At 31.7% G+C, this 14,931-nt stretch overlaps 2 protein-coding genes across 2 annotated transcripts; one reads left to right on the top strand and one right to left on the bottom strand.

Annotated features, from left to right (window-relative positions):
* The first annotated feature begins 401 nt into the window (after positions 1-401).
* Positions 402-2,849, top strand: LOC101249040 (glucan endo-1,3-beta-glucosidase 14). Its single transcript, XM_004233078.4, has 3 exons — positions 402-590; positions 679-1,736; positions 2,197-2,849. Exons 1-3 carry the CDS (start codon positions 530-532, stop codon positions 2,275-2,277), a joined length of 1,200 nt encoding a protein of 399 aa, XP_004233126.2. The 5' UTR covers positions 402-529; the 3' UTR covers positions 2,278-2,849.
* A 2,749-nt stretch (positions 2,850-5,598) lies between these two features.
* On the bottom strand, positions 5,599-12,935 carry LOC101249324 (uncharacterized). The gene is made up of 11 exons (XM_004233080.5): positions 12,766-12,935; positions 10,332-10,469; positions 10,215-10,252; positions 10,010-10,075; positions 9,770-9,877; positions 9,129-9,195; positions 8,818-8,902; positions 7,810-7,970; positions 7,135-7,236; positions 6,336-6,558; positions 5,599-6,089 (listed from the first exon to the last, which is right to left on the bottom strand). The coding sequence occupies exons 1-11, from the start codon at positions 12,802-12,804 to the stop codon at positions 5,956-5,958; spliced, it is 1,161 nt and encodes a 386-aa protein (XP_004233128.1). The 5' UTR covers positions 12,805-12,935; the 3' UTR covers positions 5,599-5,955.
* Positions 12,936-14,931: the final 1,996 nt, after the last annotated feature.

The following is a 14,931-nucleotide window of genomic DNA, read 5'->3' as shown; positions in this document are numbered from 1 at the left end:
TAAGGAGAAGCGCTTCGTACCGAAGATTTTTTTATACCAAAACTCAAACTCAAAACGCCTAATTAAGAAAAAAATAATCTCATTTATTGCATCACATTTATCTAGTGCCAAATATATAAAATAATTAATGTAGTTGTTTTCTTTTGAATGAAGGAAGGGGGTATACTTGTCAAGTGGACTAAGGCTGACCTCTTGGAAAAGACAACAAATATGGGAAATAGTGGTAAAACCTAAAAGAACCTATGAGTGAAGAAAAATAAGATGAGGAGACAAAGTCATTCAAAAACTTGTCCACAATTAATAAGAAAACCAAAAGCAACTTATAATATTTTGCCCCCAAAATAAATAATTATTATTACTAAAAAAATATATATATACCATATATATTGTGTATATATATTAATTCAAACAAGTAAAGAAAAGAATTGTCAAACATTGATCCCTATATATACTTCCCTTCATATTTCCTTCTTCCCTCCCCTCAATTCCCTCTCTCTCTCTTCTAAAAACAAATTCAATCAACAACAATATGGATGCCCCTTTGAGATCAACAACTTCATTGTTATCATTCTTTCTCCTATTCTTTTTAGGTAAGTGAAAAAACGTAACGTCTGTTTGAAAATTCACGTTTTCTAATATATTTCGTTGTTAATAAATATTGCGAATTTTATGGAACAGGTTTGAATATGTTTAAACAAGTAGAATCACTTGGGATTAACTATGGTCAAGTTGCAAACAATTTACCACCACCAGAGAAAGTACTTCAACTTTTGCATGCTCTAAAGATAACAAAGGCAAGAATATATGATACAAACCCTCAAGTGTTGACAACATTTGCCAATACAAACATAGAGCTAATTGTCACAGTAGAGAATCAGATGTTAGCTACATTATGTGATCAACAACAAGCAGTTCAATGGGTAACAAGTCACATTAGGCCATATTTTCCAGCCACAAACATCACGGGGATCGCGGTAGGCAATGAGATATTCACAGATGAAAACATGTCCTTAATGACCTATCTTGTCCCAGCCATGGTTAGCATTCATGCAGCACTTGTTAAAACAGGATTAAGCCAATACATACAAGTCTCATCCCCTAATTCACTTGCAGTTTTAGCCAATTCTTATCCACCATCAGCTGGTAGTTTTAGGAGTGACCTAAGTGAAATAATGCAACAATTTTTGCAATTTCTAGCCACTACAAAATCACCATTTTGGATCAATGCATATCCTTATTTTGCTTATAAAGACAATCCAAACAAAATATCATTGGATTATGTGTTGTTCAATTCAAATGAAGGGATGATTGATCCATACACAAAGTTACATTATGACAACATGTTGTATGCACAAGTTGATGCTGCTATATTTGCAATTGCAAGAATGGGATTTAATGGGCTAGAAGTTAAAATATCTGAAACAGGATGGCCATCAAAAGGTGATACAAATGAAATTGGTGCTACATTACAAAATGCAGCAATTTACAATAGGAATATTTTGAGGAGACAATTGCTTAATGAAGGGACCCCATTAAGGCCAACTGTTAGATTGGATATTTATTTGTTTGCTTTGTTTAATGAAGACATGAAGCCTGGCCCAACTTCAGAGAGAAATTATGGATTGTTTCAACCTGATGGAACTATGGCTTATAATGTGGGATTATTATCAACAACTTCTTCAAATACAGAGCCAGCTTCAGCTTCAATTTCTCTTGCTTCCTCTGCACCTCCTAAGGTAACATTATACTATAACTTTAAATTTATATATGAGTTTCTCGTCGAATGGTTTGGAATCCCTCCATCTTTAATCAGAGGTCTCGTGTTTGAACCAAAAAAAATCTTATTGAGAGAATCAAATGGGATCCCAATGCAAGTCTATTGAAAAATAGTCATGGATTGCGTGAGATGATTGAGATTTCTCCATCATTAATTAAAGGTTTCATGTTCAAGCCACTGAAAATTTTAAAAAAAAGATCTTATTGAGAGAGTCACTATCAAAGAATAAAACCGGATTCCAATGCACGTCTATTGAAAAATGGCTCGTAGCTAACATAAATTCTTTTGATAATTTATTTTAGCGATAGAAGTTATTGGCCGCTTCTATTTTTTTTTTAGTGATTAGAGTAAATCGATATTAAATAGCTATATGTATAGTAAATTATTTATTTATTTTGATCAATGTTATTTTGAAACAGGTGAAAAGAGTGGGATATCAAAGCTTGATTAATTGGATGATGATGATGTTTGTGTATTTTTGGTGGCTTTGCAAGTGTTAAATGAGATGAAGGCATGCAACATTATTAAGGCAAATTTAAGGGGAGAACTTGGCTGTAAATACATTGGCAAGTCTTCTCTATAAGATACAAGGATACAAATAGTAACTCCGAAAAGGCATAATACATAGACAGGCATTTAAATTTGACGAAAATATTCATTTAGATATTTCAATTGAGACAACGACCTATCAGATACTGAATGTATGTGCATGCATCGTCAAGAATGGAGCACGCAGAGACTATGAGACATGACAAGAAGCTTTTCGTGTAATAATTTTTTTAATGGACGATCTAGTTAATTTCTCGATTCATAGAAAGAGTATATATATATATAGTTAATGTCATTTATTGTACAATATTTGCGATTTATGTATCGCAAAATAAAATAGCTCATGATTCTTTGCTAGGGAATTGACAAAATTATCGGATTGTTAATTATGTCTCATTGTGTGAAGATGAAATATAATATTTTTAATTAGCATTTTGTAATATTTGTATCTCTAATCTTCATTGTTCATGATGTATAAAATAATATACAAGTTTGAAATAAAGATTACATCTTTGGACGTGGATTCCATAGTACCAACACATGTTTTATATTATATAGTACCATTATTTTTCTCCTACTTTCGTTTTATTTCTTGATTATATTATCATTATTATTATTATTGTTATTGTTTTTTTTCTTATTATCTTTTACATAAATTGTTTGTCAAATTTTACTTGTGAAATTTTACTATGAAAAACGTGATATGTTGTTGAAGTTGTTTCTAGCCTTCTTTTCTTTCTTTTCCATTTCCTCCTTTTTCTTGATATTCAAATATTTAAATTAAAATAAATAATTCGACAAAATTAAAGGAAAAAAAAAGGTACCTTTATTTTTTTCCTTTCAATTTTTTTAAATATATATAATCTGCTAGATAGGGCAACCTTTATTCCCTGGGTATATAAACCGTCAGCATAGTGCATATCTGCCATCCTTTTATTAAAGTTGCTTTAATATTATTTTTTCACTGTTAAGATATGAAATAAATTTATTAATACATTTGTATATCTTATAATATATGTTCTTTTCACATAAAAGAATTATAAAACTATGTGATCCATTTGGTATCACCTAACATGATGCACATGAAGCCCACATATCCAGTCTTTTAAACAATTTAAAACATCACAAAAATTGAAGAAGAAAAAAAGAATCATTCTGTGGATCATTCTATGAAAAAGAGAATATCTTTTAACAAACATTGGTGAAATTCTCAAGTGATTCCGTCAGTGTGCAAAATTTTATAAAAAGGTATAGAAAATGCATTGTCTTGTTACTCGTCAATCCCACATACTAAATATATATATTAAAATATTTTCACAAATTACATTTTTAAAATTACTCATGACCAAAAACTCTCTTTTTTTTAATCACATCTTCTAATACTAGCAAATCTTAGTCATGATTGTGACCTTTATTTGTAAAAAATTAAAGTCAATACATACAATTTTTTTCTACCTTCATTTGCAAAAAGTTCAGTATATACAATTTTCTCGATCTTTCATTTGCAAGAAAATCAGTATATACAATTTCTTTGTACATGATCAATATATCCAATCATATATATATATATATATATTCGCATTTTGTTAGCTTCCAATTACAAGTATTCTTCGTAATCTTTAAAAATAGATCTAATAAGGTGGTACTATATACATTAATTTTTTGACAAGAACGAATAGAATGTTTTCACTTCTAATTTTTCGTATTTCATTTCCTTTGCTAATGTCAAATGCTCCAATAGTTCTACGATTAAGACTTGAGATAGGTTTAATTTCATCTTACTTGAATATCCGAATATCCAAATATCAACGTTACTTAGGTTTTCAAAGTCCATATATATCATCTAGATGTATATATTATGTCCATCATGATCCAACACAATGCACATGGTATCCAACACTATAGCAAAAAGGAAATAGAAAATTCAATTAAAGTTGTAACATGGAATTTCTTTTTATCTTTTGGTACAACATTGTTGCAATAAAAACTAAGTACAAAAATGAGGTTGCATTGGTTACTTTATTACAAGCAAACAAAATAGTCATAGTCGGAAAGTTGCCTAAGATACCCCATTAACACGTAGGTCATCATGTGCATTTGCCGTCTTTGATGATAATATAGCTATTTGACACTAGAGTTGGCAATTAGGAGATACCCTTTTCATCTTATTATAACCATATAAAACTTTCAAATTCATCATCATATTCTTCAAGAAAATTATATTTGGTGATCATCTTTCCCATTTTCTTTTGGAACTTAGAATATTCCAACATTGTCTTCTAATTAGACAAATCAATTGATTATAGTAGGTCCATATTAAACGGTTTGTCTGGTTTTTAATTTTTTTTTTCCTTTAGACGAGTTGATCTTTAATTTTTATCTTGTAGCAATTAAATTTATATTTGGTGGACATAACTTGTGAATATTATAATTCGAAAATATAGAATTATGTCCTGCGAAAAAAAATTATTTGTCACGAGGGGTGTAAATTAAAGACAAACAAAATAGGGGGAAAAGAGCAAACGATTCACTCTAAGCGCGGACCAAAATTTTAAAGTTATTTATACGAAAATATTATGCAATAATAATTTGGATTCTCAGACATTCTTTTTTATTAAAAAAACTTGTATTTTGAACAAAAATTATTAAACTCATGTGAACTCACATGCTACACTATAGAGCCCCTCTTGATAGTATTTTTTTTTTTTTGAGGGGGAGGGGAACGGAAAATGGGAAAGAGAATTACAATTTGGTAAATCGAACTTCATCAACAAGGTAAAAATTCAGATAGCCAACTAACTAAGCTACTAATGTTCACATGCTACACTATAGAGCCCCTCTTGATAGTAGCTTTTTTTTTTTTTGGAGGGGGAGGGGAACGGAAAATGAGAAAGGAAATTACAATTTGATAAATCGAACTTCACCAACATGGTAAAAGTTCAGATAGTCAACTAACTAAGCTACTAAAATTCCCCTCTCTCTATAGTTGCTCAATATTAATAGCAAGTAAAAAAATCTTCAATGACAACTTGTAGTAGACCTTTTATTATTTTTTGTCTTCTCACATTCATGTAATGCTTAGTAAAGACCTAACCTTGTAGAAGACTAGAAGTGCTTTCCTCCAAAAATATAACTTCCTAGTGCTTGATAAATTGCATAAAATGATGTTTGCATTACAAATTGTGAACTTGTGTTGAAATACGTGCTTAAGCCTTAACGAAGAGAATGAAATCAAAGTAAAATTGACAAGATATTTACAGATGACTACGATGTTAAGGCCAAATGGGACAACAATTTCGATGATATTATTTGGGAGTAAATGTAGAGACGACATGAGGTAACAATACGAACATTTCTAAATGCTCGTTACAATAGAGTTTCTATAGGAGAAACATAAGCCTGAAGAAAGAAATAAAGAACGACGTTTCCAGTTGTGAAAGAACATAGTTTATGCAACCATAGAAGAAAAACATGAATAAGAATTGAGCACACTAAAGCTAAATTGCTCAACACACAACAGAGTCATACATTTTACAAACACAGGTGTTAAAAACTTAACATCTGTGTTGGCACATTGCTGAATAGATCACGGGACAACAGCAGAAATGAGAGGATACAACAGGGTGCCTTCACTGGAGAGCATGGCTGCCATAATCTGAATTGAACTTATCGTACCTAGGTGCATGTAGGTGTGCAGATGGTCTCGTGTTCTTCAGTGCCACCTCGATATCTGTCACAGTTATTGGTCCAACATTGGGCAACTCTGCAAGAATACAGGAGTTCAGTACAAACAAATGAGATTGCGGACCCAAGGAAGTGCATGTGGCAGTATTGAGAAATAACCGGATAGCCTAGTAGGATCTGATAGAAAGAAGAGCTATAAATTAATAAGCATATACGCAATTACATTTACTGCATGAGAAAACCAGAAAAACAGAGACCCTATTTCCTGACATATAATTGTTACCCCTCTCAACCCAACAAAGTAGTAGATAAAAATATAGTATACCATCCTCAGGCACCAATTCTTCCCTCTTATCAAGTTCTGCCATTAGACGTCGTAATGGTTGCATGGCAGCCTCCTTGCATAATAGCCGAATATCAGAACCGGAAAAGCCTTCTGTCTTTTCTACCAATAAATCATATGGAAGTGGCGCCTCTTCAGGAAGGGATGGTAGTAAATCCTCAAACATCCCGCACCTTGCTTCTGCCTCCGGAAGGGGCACAAGGATCTACAATTACAGTCAAAAAGTGAGTGAAATAGTTACAAGCTCGATTTACGACCTCAGGTGAGGTATCTACTAGTGAATAAGACCACACTAAGTCTGACTGCATCCTCATCTTTTTTCAGCCAAGTCTTGTATTACTCGCATTAAGCGATGGTAAGCATGAAATAAAAAGTTTACCCACCCAGCCACTCCCATCCTTTTAAAAACAAAAACTAGAGGAAAATTACTATAAGGATCCAGAGTGTAATAATTCAACTAAAACATGAAAGATCATTTAACAACCACCAGACATGCAAAGGGCAAGCATTTATGGGAATCAGCCCATGGAACTCTAAGCTAAAGTCTCAAACCCGTACTTTACTATCTGGATCAATATTTATTGACTTCAAAACAGGTTGTAACTATCCACTTAAACAATTAAATGTTTGACATAATTTACGGATATAATAATAAAGAAATGGGAACAGTGTGAAGCAAAAAGTAACTGAAAAATAAAATATACTTCCTCTAATTCATTTCTTTCGCGTAAATAGTCTTATTATCACGAAAAGTATGTTTCAAGCCCACACGAAAGCTTACCCGCTTCTCAAGACGTCGGAGCATTGCTGCATCCAGTTCCCAGGGAAGATTTGTTGCAGCAAGAACAAAGACAAGTTCATCTGTCCGATTCAAACCGTCCATCTGCAGTGTATTTCAACAATTACATATTTTGTAACAGGAAGAAAAAAGCAAGAGCTGACATAAAGTATATTGTACAAGTTTATGGCTTACTTTTATCTATATTATAATTTTGTTTAGAAAAATTTGTCCTGATCCAGCATGATTATTAGCTAAGTCCAAAAGATGAGTCAAAACAGTTAGTTTTTACTTAACGGCATCAAGTTTCCTATCCTCTCAAGTGTCAGTGACTTTCCTCTGTTTAAGTCCCAACGGTTACCCTACTCAGTCTATTTACTTCTCATCGACTGTGTAACAACACATAATTCAAATTTGATAGAGCACGGCAAAATCAGCTTGAGAACTTTCTAGAGTAACAGCAATATCAAAGATAAAATAATCCGGATTACTATTTTTAAGCTTACTAGTTCAGAAGGGTAACCAGCTGAAATTCCAAATTTGCTAATTCCACAAGAAGGTTCAGCTACTATAACAAGCTTATTATTGTTTGAGAAATGAAGGTGGGCTTTTGACTTATTAAGTGCAAAGCATAACTAATCACATGTCATCCATGCACTTCCTAATATCAAGCTTCACCTGTATGAGCAGTTCTGTTTTTAAACGCCTACTAGATTCATGCTCACTGCGCGCTTCCCCGCGTTGACTGATAATGGCATCAATTTCATCGAGAAAGATGGTTGAAGGAGCATGATGCCTAGCGAGCTCGAATAACACTTTTATCAATTTTTCAGAATCACCTGTATACACAAGAAACTTTTAAATTGTAAACAACATGAAACCTGAAGAACTTTTGTCAACAGGAGGTGTCTAATACTTTATTCATCTAGAAGCTGATGAGATACACTGGAACGATCTTGTTTGAGTTAGATGTTTGGCATTCTAAAAACTTTTTTTAGCATTGCAACAGAAAAAGATAAAATAAAAAAAAGGCAGACGTTGATAACCAAAGACAGAAATTATTACTTCTGATGTGTGCAGAAATCTGAACTGAACCCCACAAACCCCTCGCCTAACATACAGATTTCTTATTAAGTCAGCCACATTAGGGCCTAGAGCTTCTGTCAAAGTTGACAACACATAAAAGAACTGTTTGGACCTCGAAGTAAACAAATACAACTACGTCCACAGCAAATAATGCATAATAATTCTCGTTTGTGTTGCTTACTTTGTTCTAAAAATTTCATGAATCATGTGAAGTCACAATATTACATCATTCCATTAAATTGTACGAAAAATATAGTAAAGCTTTACAGGGAAAGAAATAGATCAAGCTGAAACAACAGTGAACATTTGAGCATGACCATCAGTGCACAAACCAAGCTAGAATGTGTTAGTTAATTTGAAATTGGATGGTATTTACTTTTGGTTGACTAACATCATTGAATATCAATTAATAGAACGGCGATAACAGTCCTTCCACAGTCTCTTTTAATACCATTCAAGCTTGGCGTTACTGTCCTCTTTTAAAAGATGGTTGAGTGAATATACACGTCAACCCGTAATCTTCGTAGATTTGCCAAATGAAAACACTCAAGCTGATAAATACGAAAGACCATTATAGTATATTGCAGAGGGAAAACATACCACGCCATTTGCTAACAACTGATGATGCTGAGATATTGAAAAATGTGGTATTGCATTCAGTTGCAACTGCCTTCGCAAGCATGGTCTACAAATTAACAGAATAAAAGTTACACAAGATAAATAGATATTATAGTTGGCCTTCGCCATTTGCTAACAACTGTGTTCAATTTTTTTTTTTTGCTATAACATGAATATGAAACTGGACACATTATCACTAAAGTACCAACAGAAGGAAATTAATGACACATAGTTAAGGATACATAATGTGATTAAAAAGAACCTTTTGCAGAGTAAAAAGGAAGATTACACACCTTTCCTGTTCCAGGAGGGCCAAAAAGGAGGATACCTTTCCAAGGAGTTAAAAGACCTTTAAAATACCTAGAAGAAGAGAGAAAAAGGCATACTGGTTCAGTTATAAAGATTCTACATATCGCACCCAAGGGTTTGACTTAGTGGTCGATACAGTTGGTTGAGAACCATAAGGCCTTAAGTTCAATTCCCAAATTCATAGCAGACACAAAACATTAGGTGATTTATTCTCCTCTGTCCAAGCCTTGATGGATAGAGTTACCCGTCAGGTACCTATGTTAGTGGGAGATAGCAGGTATCCCATGGAATTAATCAGGGTGTGCATTAGTTGTCCCGTACGCCATGATTATAAATAAAAATATGAACTCCAAATATCATGTTCACTCAAAAAGATGAAGTCGATGAAAAATTACAAGTAGAACGTCAGAAGACATTATTGGATTGAATGTGACACTAATTATTTTGTTCTTTAGCTTGCACCACAAGGATACAAGGGATTTTATTTTTTAACAGAGAAACAACCGAAGGCCAGTGGCTGGCTCACGGTACGAAACTTGGTGGCACAACAATATATAGATTATAACCTCTCTATTCAACTTGTAAGACAAACAACACCAAACCAAGTAGTGTTTACAAAACCTACTTTGGATATTTAATAGGCATGACAACTGCTTCTTTTAGTAGACGCTTGGCAGTCTCTAATCCTTTAATGCTCTCCCACTTAACATCTGGATTACCACGAAGAATATCCCTGGAAATGTAAAACAGACAAAAATTTAGCAAAATTAGTTTCCAATCATAAAAAATGACTGTGAGGGAGATAGAAACCAGGTCCAGTAAGCAGCAATAGCCCACAGAGTTCAGATCATTTTGTCAACACTACCTGGTTAAGCTTTCTGCTAAAGTGCGCATTTCTGCAGACTCGAAAGGAGGAAGTAGAGATTTTTCCCTGAAAAATGAATCATTTAAATTAAGTGAACTTCTTCAGGAAGAGGTAGTAAAGCTTTGGCAGTTGAAAGTCCTTATATATATGAAATATCTCTGAGTAACAAAAAACAAAGTTTAAGGTCATCAGGTTTGTGTCATACGGTTTTCCATCCACTCCGGCAGACTGAACTCCATTAGCCTAAATCAGGAATAAAGATTAAGTGTGTCAGATTGTCAATTAGGATTTATGATGATCTTATTCTTCATAACCAAAATACCTGATTATACTGCTCGAAAATGGATAATTCTGCAGTGTTCCGCACAGATCCATTTCCATTCATAGTTGAAGAATTTCCATTTTGCACAGAATCACCATTGTCAGTTGCATCTCGTGCAGGAACCTTCCTCCTCCCAAACTTAATATCATAAAAAAAAAAAAAATCCTAAATATGGACACCAAAAACAAGTGTTGCATAGAAACGCTAAATGTCCCTAACCCCGATTTAATTTATTCATTTCATCAAGAGGCACATCCAACTTATAATTCATTCAAAAATTTGCAACTCATGTGAACAACAACAACAACAAGGTTTAACAAACTATTCATGTTTACTCTGTTCGCCTCTATCTTAATTTCCTTTAATTATTTGTAGAACTTCAATCAACTAAAACCACTAACTAATGATTGTGTGTCTTCTTCTCTGATCAGTTTGAAATTCTTTGGAAGACAATATTATGACTTACGGCGAGGATAAGAACAATCCGACTAATCAGAAAAGTATTCTCCTCATCTATTCGAATTTTCCTTGGACACTAGCACAAAGTTACAATTATCTATACATGAAAGAATCTACTCTAGGACAATCACATACTTTATGTTCTCTCTTTAAATTTTAGCACAAACAAAACAAGTAGAATCTACTCTAGGACAATCACATACTTTATGTTCTCTCTTTAAATTTTAGCACAAACAAAACAAGTTTCCTCTTTTTCAACTTCAATAACAACTTATCGCGTTGCAGCTAGTTTCTTATAATTTCCACACTTCTTTGAAGACCATAACTATATTGTGATATAAAGCAACTTCTCAAATCAAGACCTGTATAATCACAAAATGTCATATCTAAAACTATTAATTTGAACATTCAGTCACTAATTAAAAAGAAGACATAATTCCTTGTTTAAGAACTACATCTCAGTTCCCTTCCACACTTTCTGGAAAACAATAAGAAACATGATAATAAAGGCCAAAAAGTGTTGGCTGATGCATCTGTTACTACTGCAATTTTTCTAGAATCATTAGTTGTTTAGTTGCAGGAAGAATCTGATATTTAATTTACAAAAATATTCAGTTTCTAAGTTGTAATGATAGTCTAATACTTTTGTTGTACAAAAAGTGCATTACTATGTTATGTAGATATATATATAAAACCCTATGATAAATGAAATTGAGACAATTTTTCATTCATATTTTTCATCCTTTCTGTGTGCATCTCTCTTCAAAAGATCATAACAAAAAGGTATAAAATCAATTGGGTGATATCAACCATTTGTCAGAGCAATCTTTCTTGACAGATATTTCCTAAACTAAATAGACGTTTGGTTTGGGAGACTTCACCACAAAGTAGGATTTGAAATCTATATTTACAAAAAAAATAATAATAATAATTACGTCGTTTTCATATTTATATGAAAAAATACAAACTCAAATATTCAAATTGCATGTCCAAATAAAATTTTGACTAAAAATCAATCAGAAATTAAAAATCTTAAATGCATGATAAGTAGTGGGCATAAACTAAAGAAAGTGGTGACCTAATTCTTTCTAACTTATGTATCCATAATGGCATATTCTCCTCATTAGCTCCTACTAATTGCTCCACTAATCCTCAAATAATTATCCATTTTCTTCCTTGTATTGTGTGTGCAATAAAAAGTGGATGCATAGTATTATATTGTGTTTTGAGGTTAGTGTAGCGAAAGAAAGAGTTGAGACAAAGAAAAAACATTCTAACGTCTACAATTTAATACCACTCAAAAAAGAGAAATTTTACATTGAAGGAAGATGTTCTACTGGTGATGTTTTTGAACTATTCAACTAATCCGGAGTTATTTGAGTTACATGATGCTGTTGGTTGTGTTATCCGAGAGGGCAAAAGTCAACAGATATTCAACTGTAGGATCAGGGTAGATTATACCATAGTATACTTACAAGAGAGGGAAATATCCGCACCTAGTTTAAATATATTTTTGCATATTATTTTCAACTGAAATTTATTATAAATTGTTGTAGGTGCACTCTTTGTCAACTTCACTTCAAATAAGATTGCAGAGTGATGAAAATGCCTCAATCGAAATTCATAAATTTTTTCGACTACAAATAAAAAATCAAGTCACCAAACCACAAAAAACCTCTTCATTTTATACTCTCAACCATCACTCCATACAATGTTCAGCACAAAAAAAAATCAGCAAAAGGCAGAGGAAAACGAACAAAATGCGGTAAGTAGAACTCAAACTCAAAGTAAAGCTGAAACTGAAACAAATTAATCTTAATAAAAATCTCAAACTAACGCCACAGAGTCTCTTCCTTTGATCTAACTGTCACTCGAAAATCAAAATCAAAATCAAAATCAATAGAGTAAAGAGATCAGTCAAAAACATTAACATCAAAACTGAAAATTCAAAAAGTCAAGTGCATTTGAAATTTACCGGAAAGGTCCATCGAGTCAACGCAGGTTCGTCGGCCATTTGTCTGATTTTCCGATTTGAATTCCGGTAGAGAGAGAGAAAAGAAGTTGAGATTCTGTTCTCTCTCTTTCTCCGTCACATTTTCAACACTGTCATTTTGCAATTATTTATCATTACACCCTCCACCCCCCACTGCCACCCACTCCCCTTGCTCTTTTACATTACGGATTAATCCTATAAGTTTTTCCTTTGTGACACAAAGCTCCTTTACCTTTTTCGTAATGTACATAAAATGGTCGCAAAATAAATTTATTTTTATGAATTTTATTTTTTAATATCAAACTAGATTAAAAAGGAAAAATAATAAAAACTTTATGTGGGGAGGATCTATATGACAGAGTGGAGAAGGTTGAAAATTTAAAAAAATTATTATATGAGGCGAATTAATCTTTTTACAATTTAAACTCAACCTATCCATTCCGTACCCGTCTTGCTTCAATATCATCCCAACAACCAAACAAACCCTTAAACTTAAAATGATAGCGACTTTTCGACCTCAACACATATCTCTCTTTCATTTTGATTTGATGTTTCAAGAAAATAGATGATATTTTTTCACTTATCTTCATTTAAATATATTCATCTTATTTCGACTTGACACAAAATTTATAATTTTTGTAAAGTTTATAGTCTTAAACTATGAATATATAAAATGTGGTGAACTTTTCTTTATTTTGTCGTCAAATAAAAATTTAAATTAAAAAATAATATTTAACTAAAACAAATTATAAATAAAGATGTATAAAAGAGAAGCACCTGGCAAATAATTGGTACAAAATGCTATTTATAATATGTCAAGATTCATTCTCATTTTTCTTTCAATTTTTTGTCACTTATCGTTCTAATGAAACATAATTCATAAGGAAATAAAATTATTTTATGAAAAGGATATACTGTCTTTTTCTTATAGATTCTCTCTTCCCTTTCCAAATTTGTAAGTGAATAGTTTGTCCATAAACCTTAAAATTGGGGTTTATATGACATTAATAGAAAGCTAAGGGAGTAATCCTACAAAATTGGAAGAATATCTGGAAATGCCTCAAAAGTTCTTTAGTGTGGGGACCAAATATAACGGAGTAATAATTATTTTATGTGGAATGTGCTAACTCTATCAGCCAAACACCAAAACACGTGCAATATTTGTGATATGCTAAGCAATAATAGGAGGAGAGTAAGGGAATAATATTATTTGATCATTTCGGTTTCAAATTCTAGATACTCCTTAAAAAGGAAAAAAAAAAAAAACGCACGCTCAATGTAAAAAAAAGATTATTTATGTCATATACAATATTTTATATTAATGTGAAATTTTTTAATCTTTTTTTTGTATTTTTGAATTTTGTAACCGCAAGTATTTGTTTAAAAAATGAATATGAAGACATGTGATTTTTTAATAAAGTGTTTATTCATTTGAGATCATCTTTAATCCAACATTGAATATTACACCAATTCTATATTTAATATAAAATTTGGTGTTTTGAGCTCCAATTCATATTAATTTTCACATTAAATTTGGTTTAATACTATTCATCAATCAATTCACTTTTTGAATATTGTAATATTATTTCATTATACAAACTTTTAATTAAACAACATAAATTGTGTTTTAATTAAATCTCTTGAATATTTAATTATTTTTATGTAGTATTTTTACAATATTAATTTTAGATATAATTTTTTTTTTATAAATTAATTTTTCTATATGACTTTTTTTTAAAATATGTTAATTCTACTTTAAATTATATAAACTATAATTAACTTTCACCAAAATTAGAACTGCAAACATATAAATTTTTAAATAAATAATAAAATGTACTTGAAAATAACCGAAAATAATAAACACAACAAAGTAGTAATTGACATACATCAAAATTGAAATACATAGTAATTTTAAAAGGTACAACAAAACATAATAGCTTAAAAAATTTGCAGTAAGAACTTGATAATTTGATAGATTCTTTTTAAATTCATCAATACTTATTAAAATAAATGAACTGTATGTGATCAAAAATTATTGTTGTTGTGGTTGCGGCTACTGAAATGGTTGACTTTTTTTTTCCATTATTCGACTTTGTTCTTGTCAAACAAATTTACGAACATTTGAATCACTAATACAATCTACATTCA

This window comes from Solanum lycopersicum, chromosome 2, assembly GCF_036512215.1.
Source record: "Solanum lycopersicum chromosome 2, SLM_r2.1".
NCBI classification, from domain to species: Eukaryota; Viridiplantae; Streptophyta; class Magnoliopsida; order Solanales; family Solanaceae; genus Solanum; species Solanum lycopersicum.
Note: the sequence above shows the minus strand (reverse complement) of the source record. Positions and strands in the feature narration are given on the sequence as shown.

Coding starts and splice junctions, on each gene's coding strand:
- LOC101249040 (XM_004233078.4), top strand. CDS start 530: ATGGATGCCCCTTTGAGATCAACAACTTCATTGTTATCATTCTTTCTC. Junction 591..678: donor CTTTCTCCTATTCTTTTTAG/GTAAGTGAAAAA, acceptor TTTATGGAACAG/GTTTGAATATGTTTAAACAA. Junction 1,737..2,196: donor CTTCCTCTGCACCTCCTAAG/GTAACATTATAC, acceptor ATTTTGAAACAG/GTGAAAAGAGTGGGATATCA.
- LOC101249324 (XM_004233080.5), bottom strand. CDS start 12,804: ATGGCCGACGAACCTGCGTTGACTCGATGGACCTTTCCG. Junction 9,196..9,769: donor ATGCCTATTAAATATCCAAA/GTAGGTTTTGTA, acceptor CTCTTCTTCTAG/GTATTTTAAAGGTCTTTTAA. Junction 7,971..8,817: donor AGTTGTTAGCAAATGGCGTG/GTATGTTTTCCC, acceptor TTGTGTATACAG/GTGATTCTGAAAAATTGATA.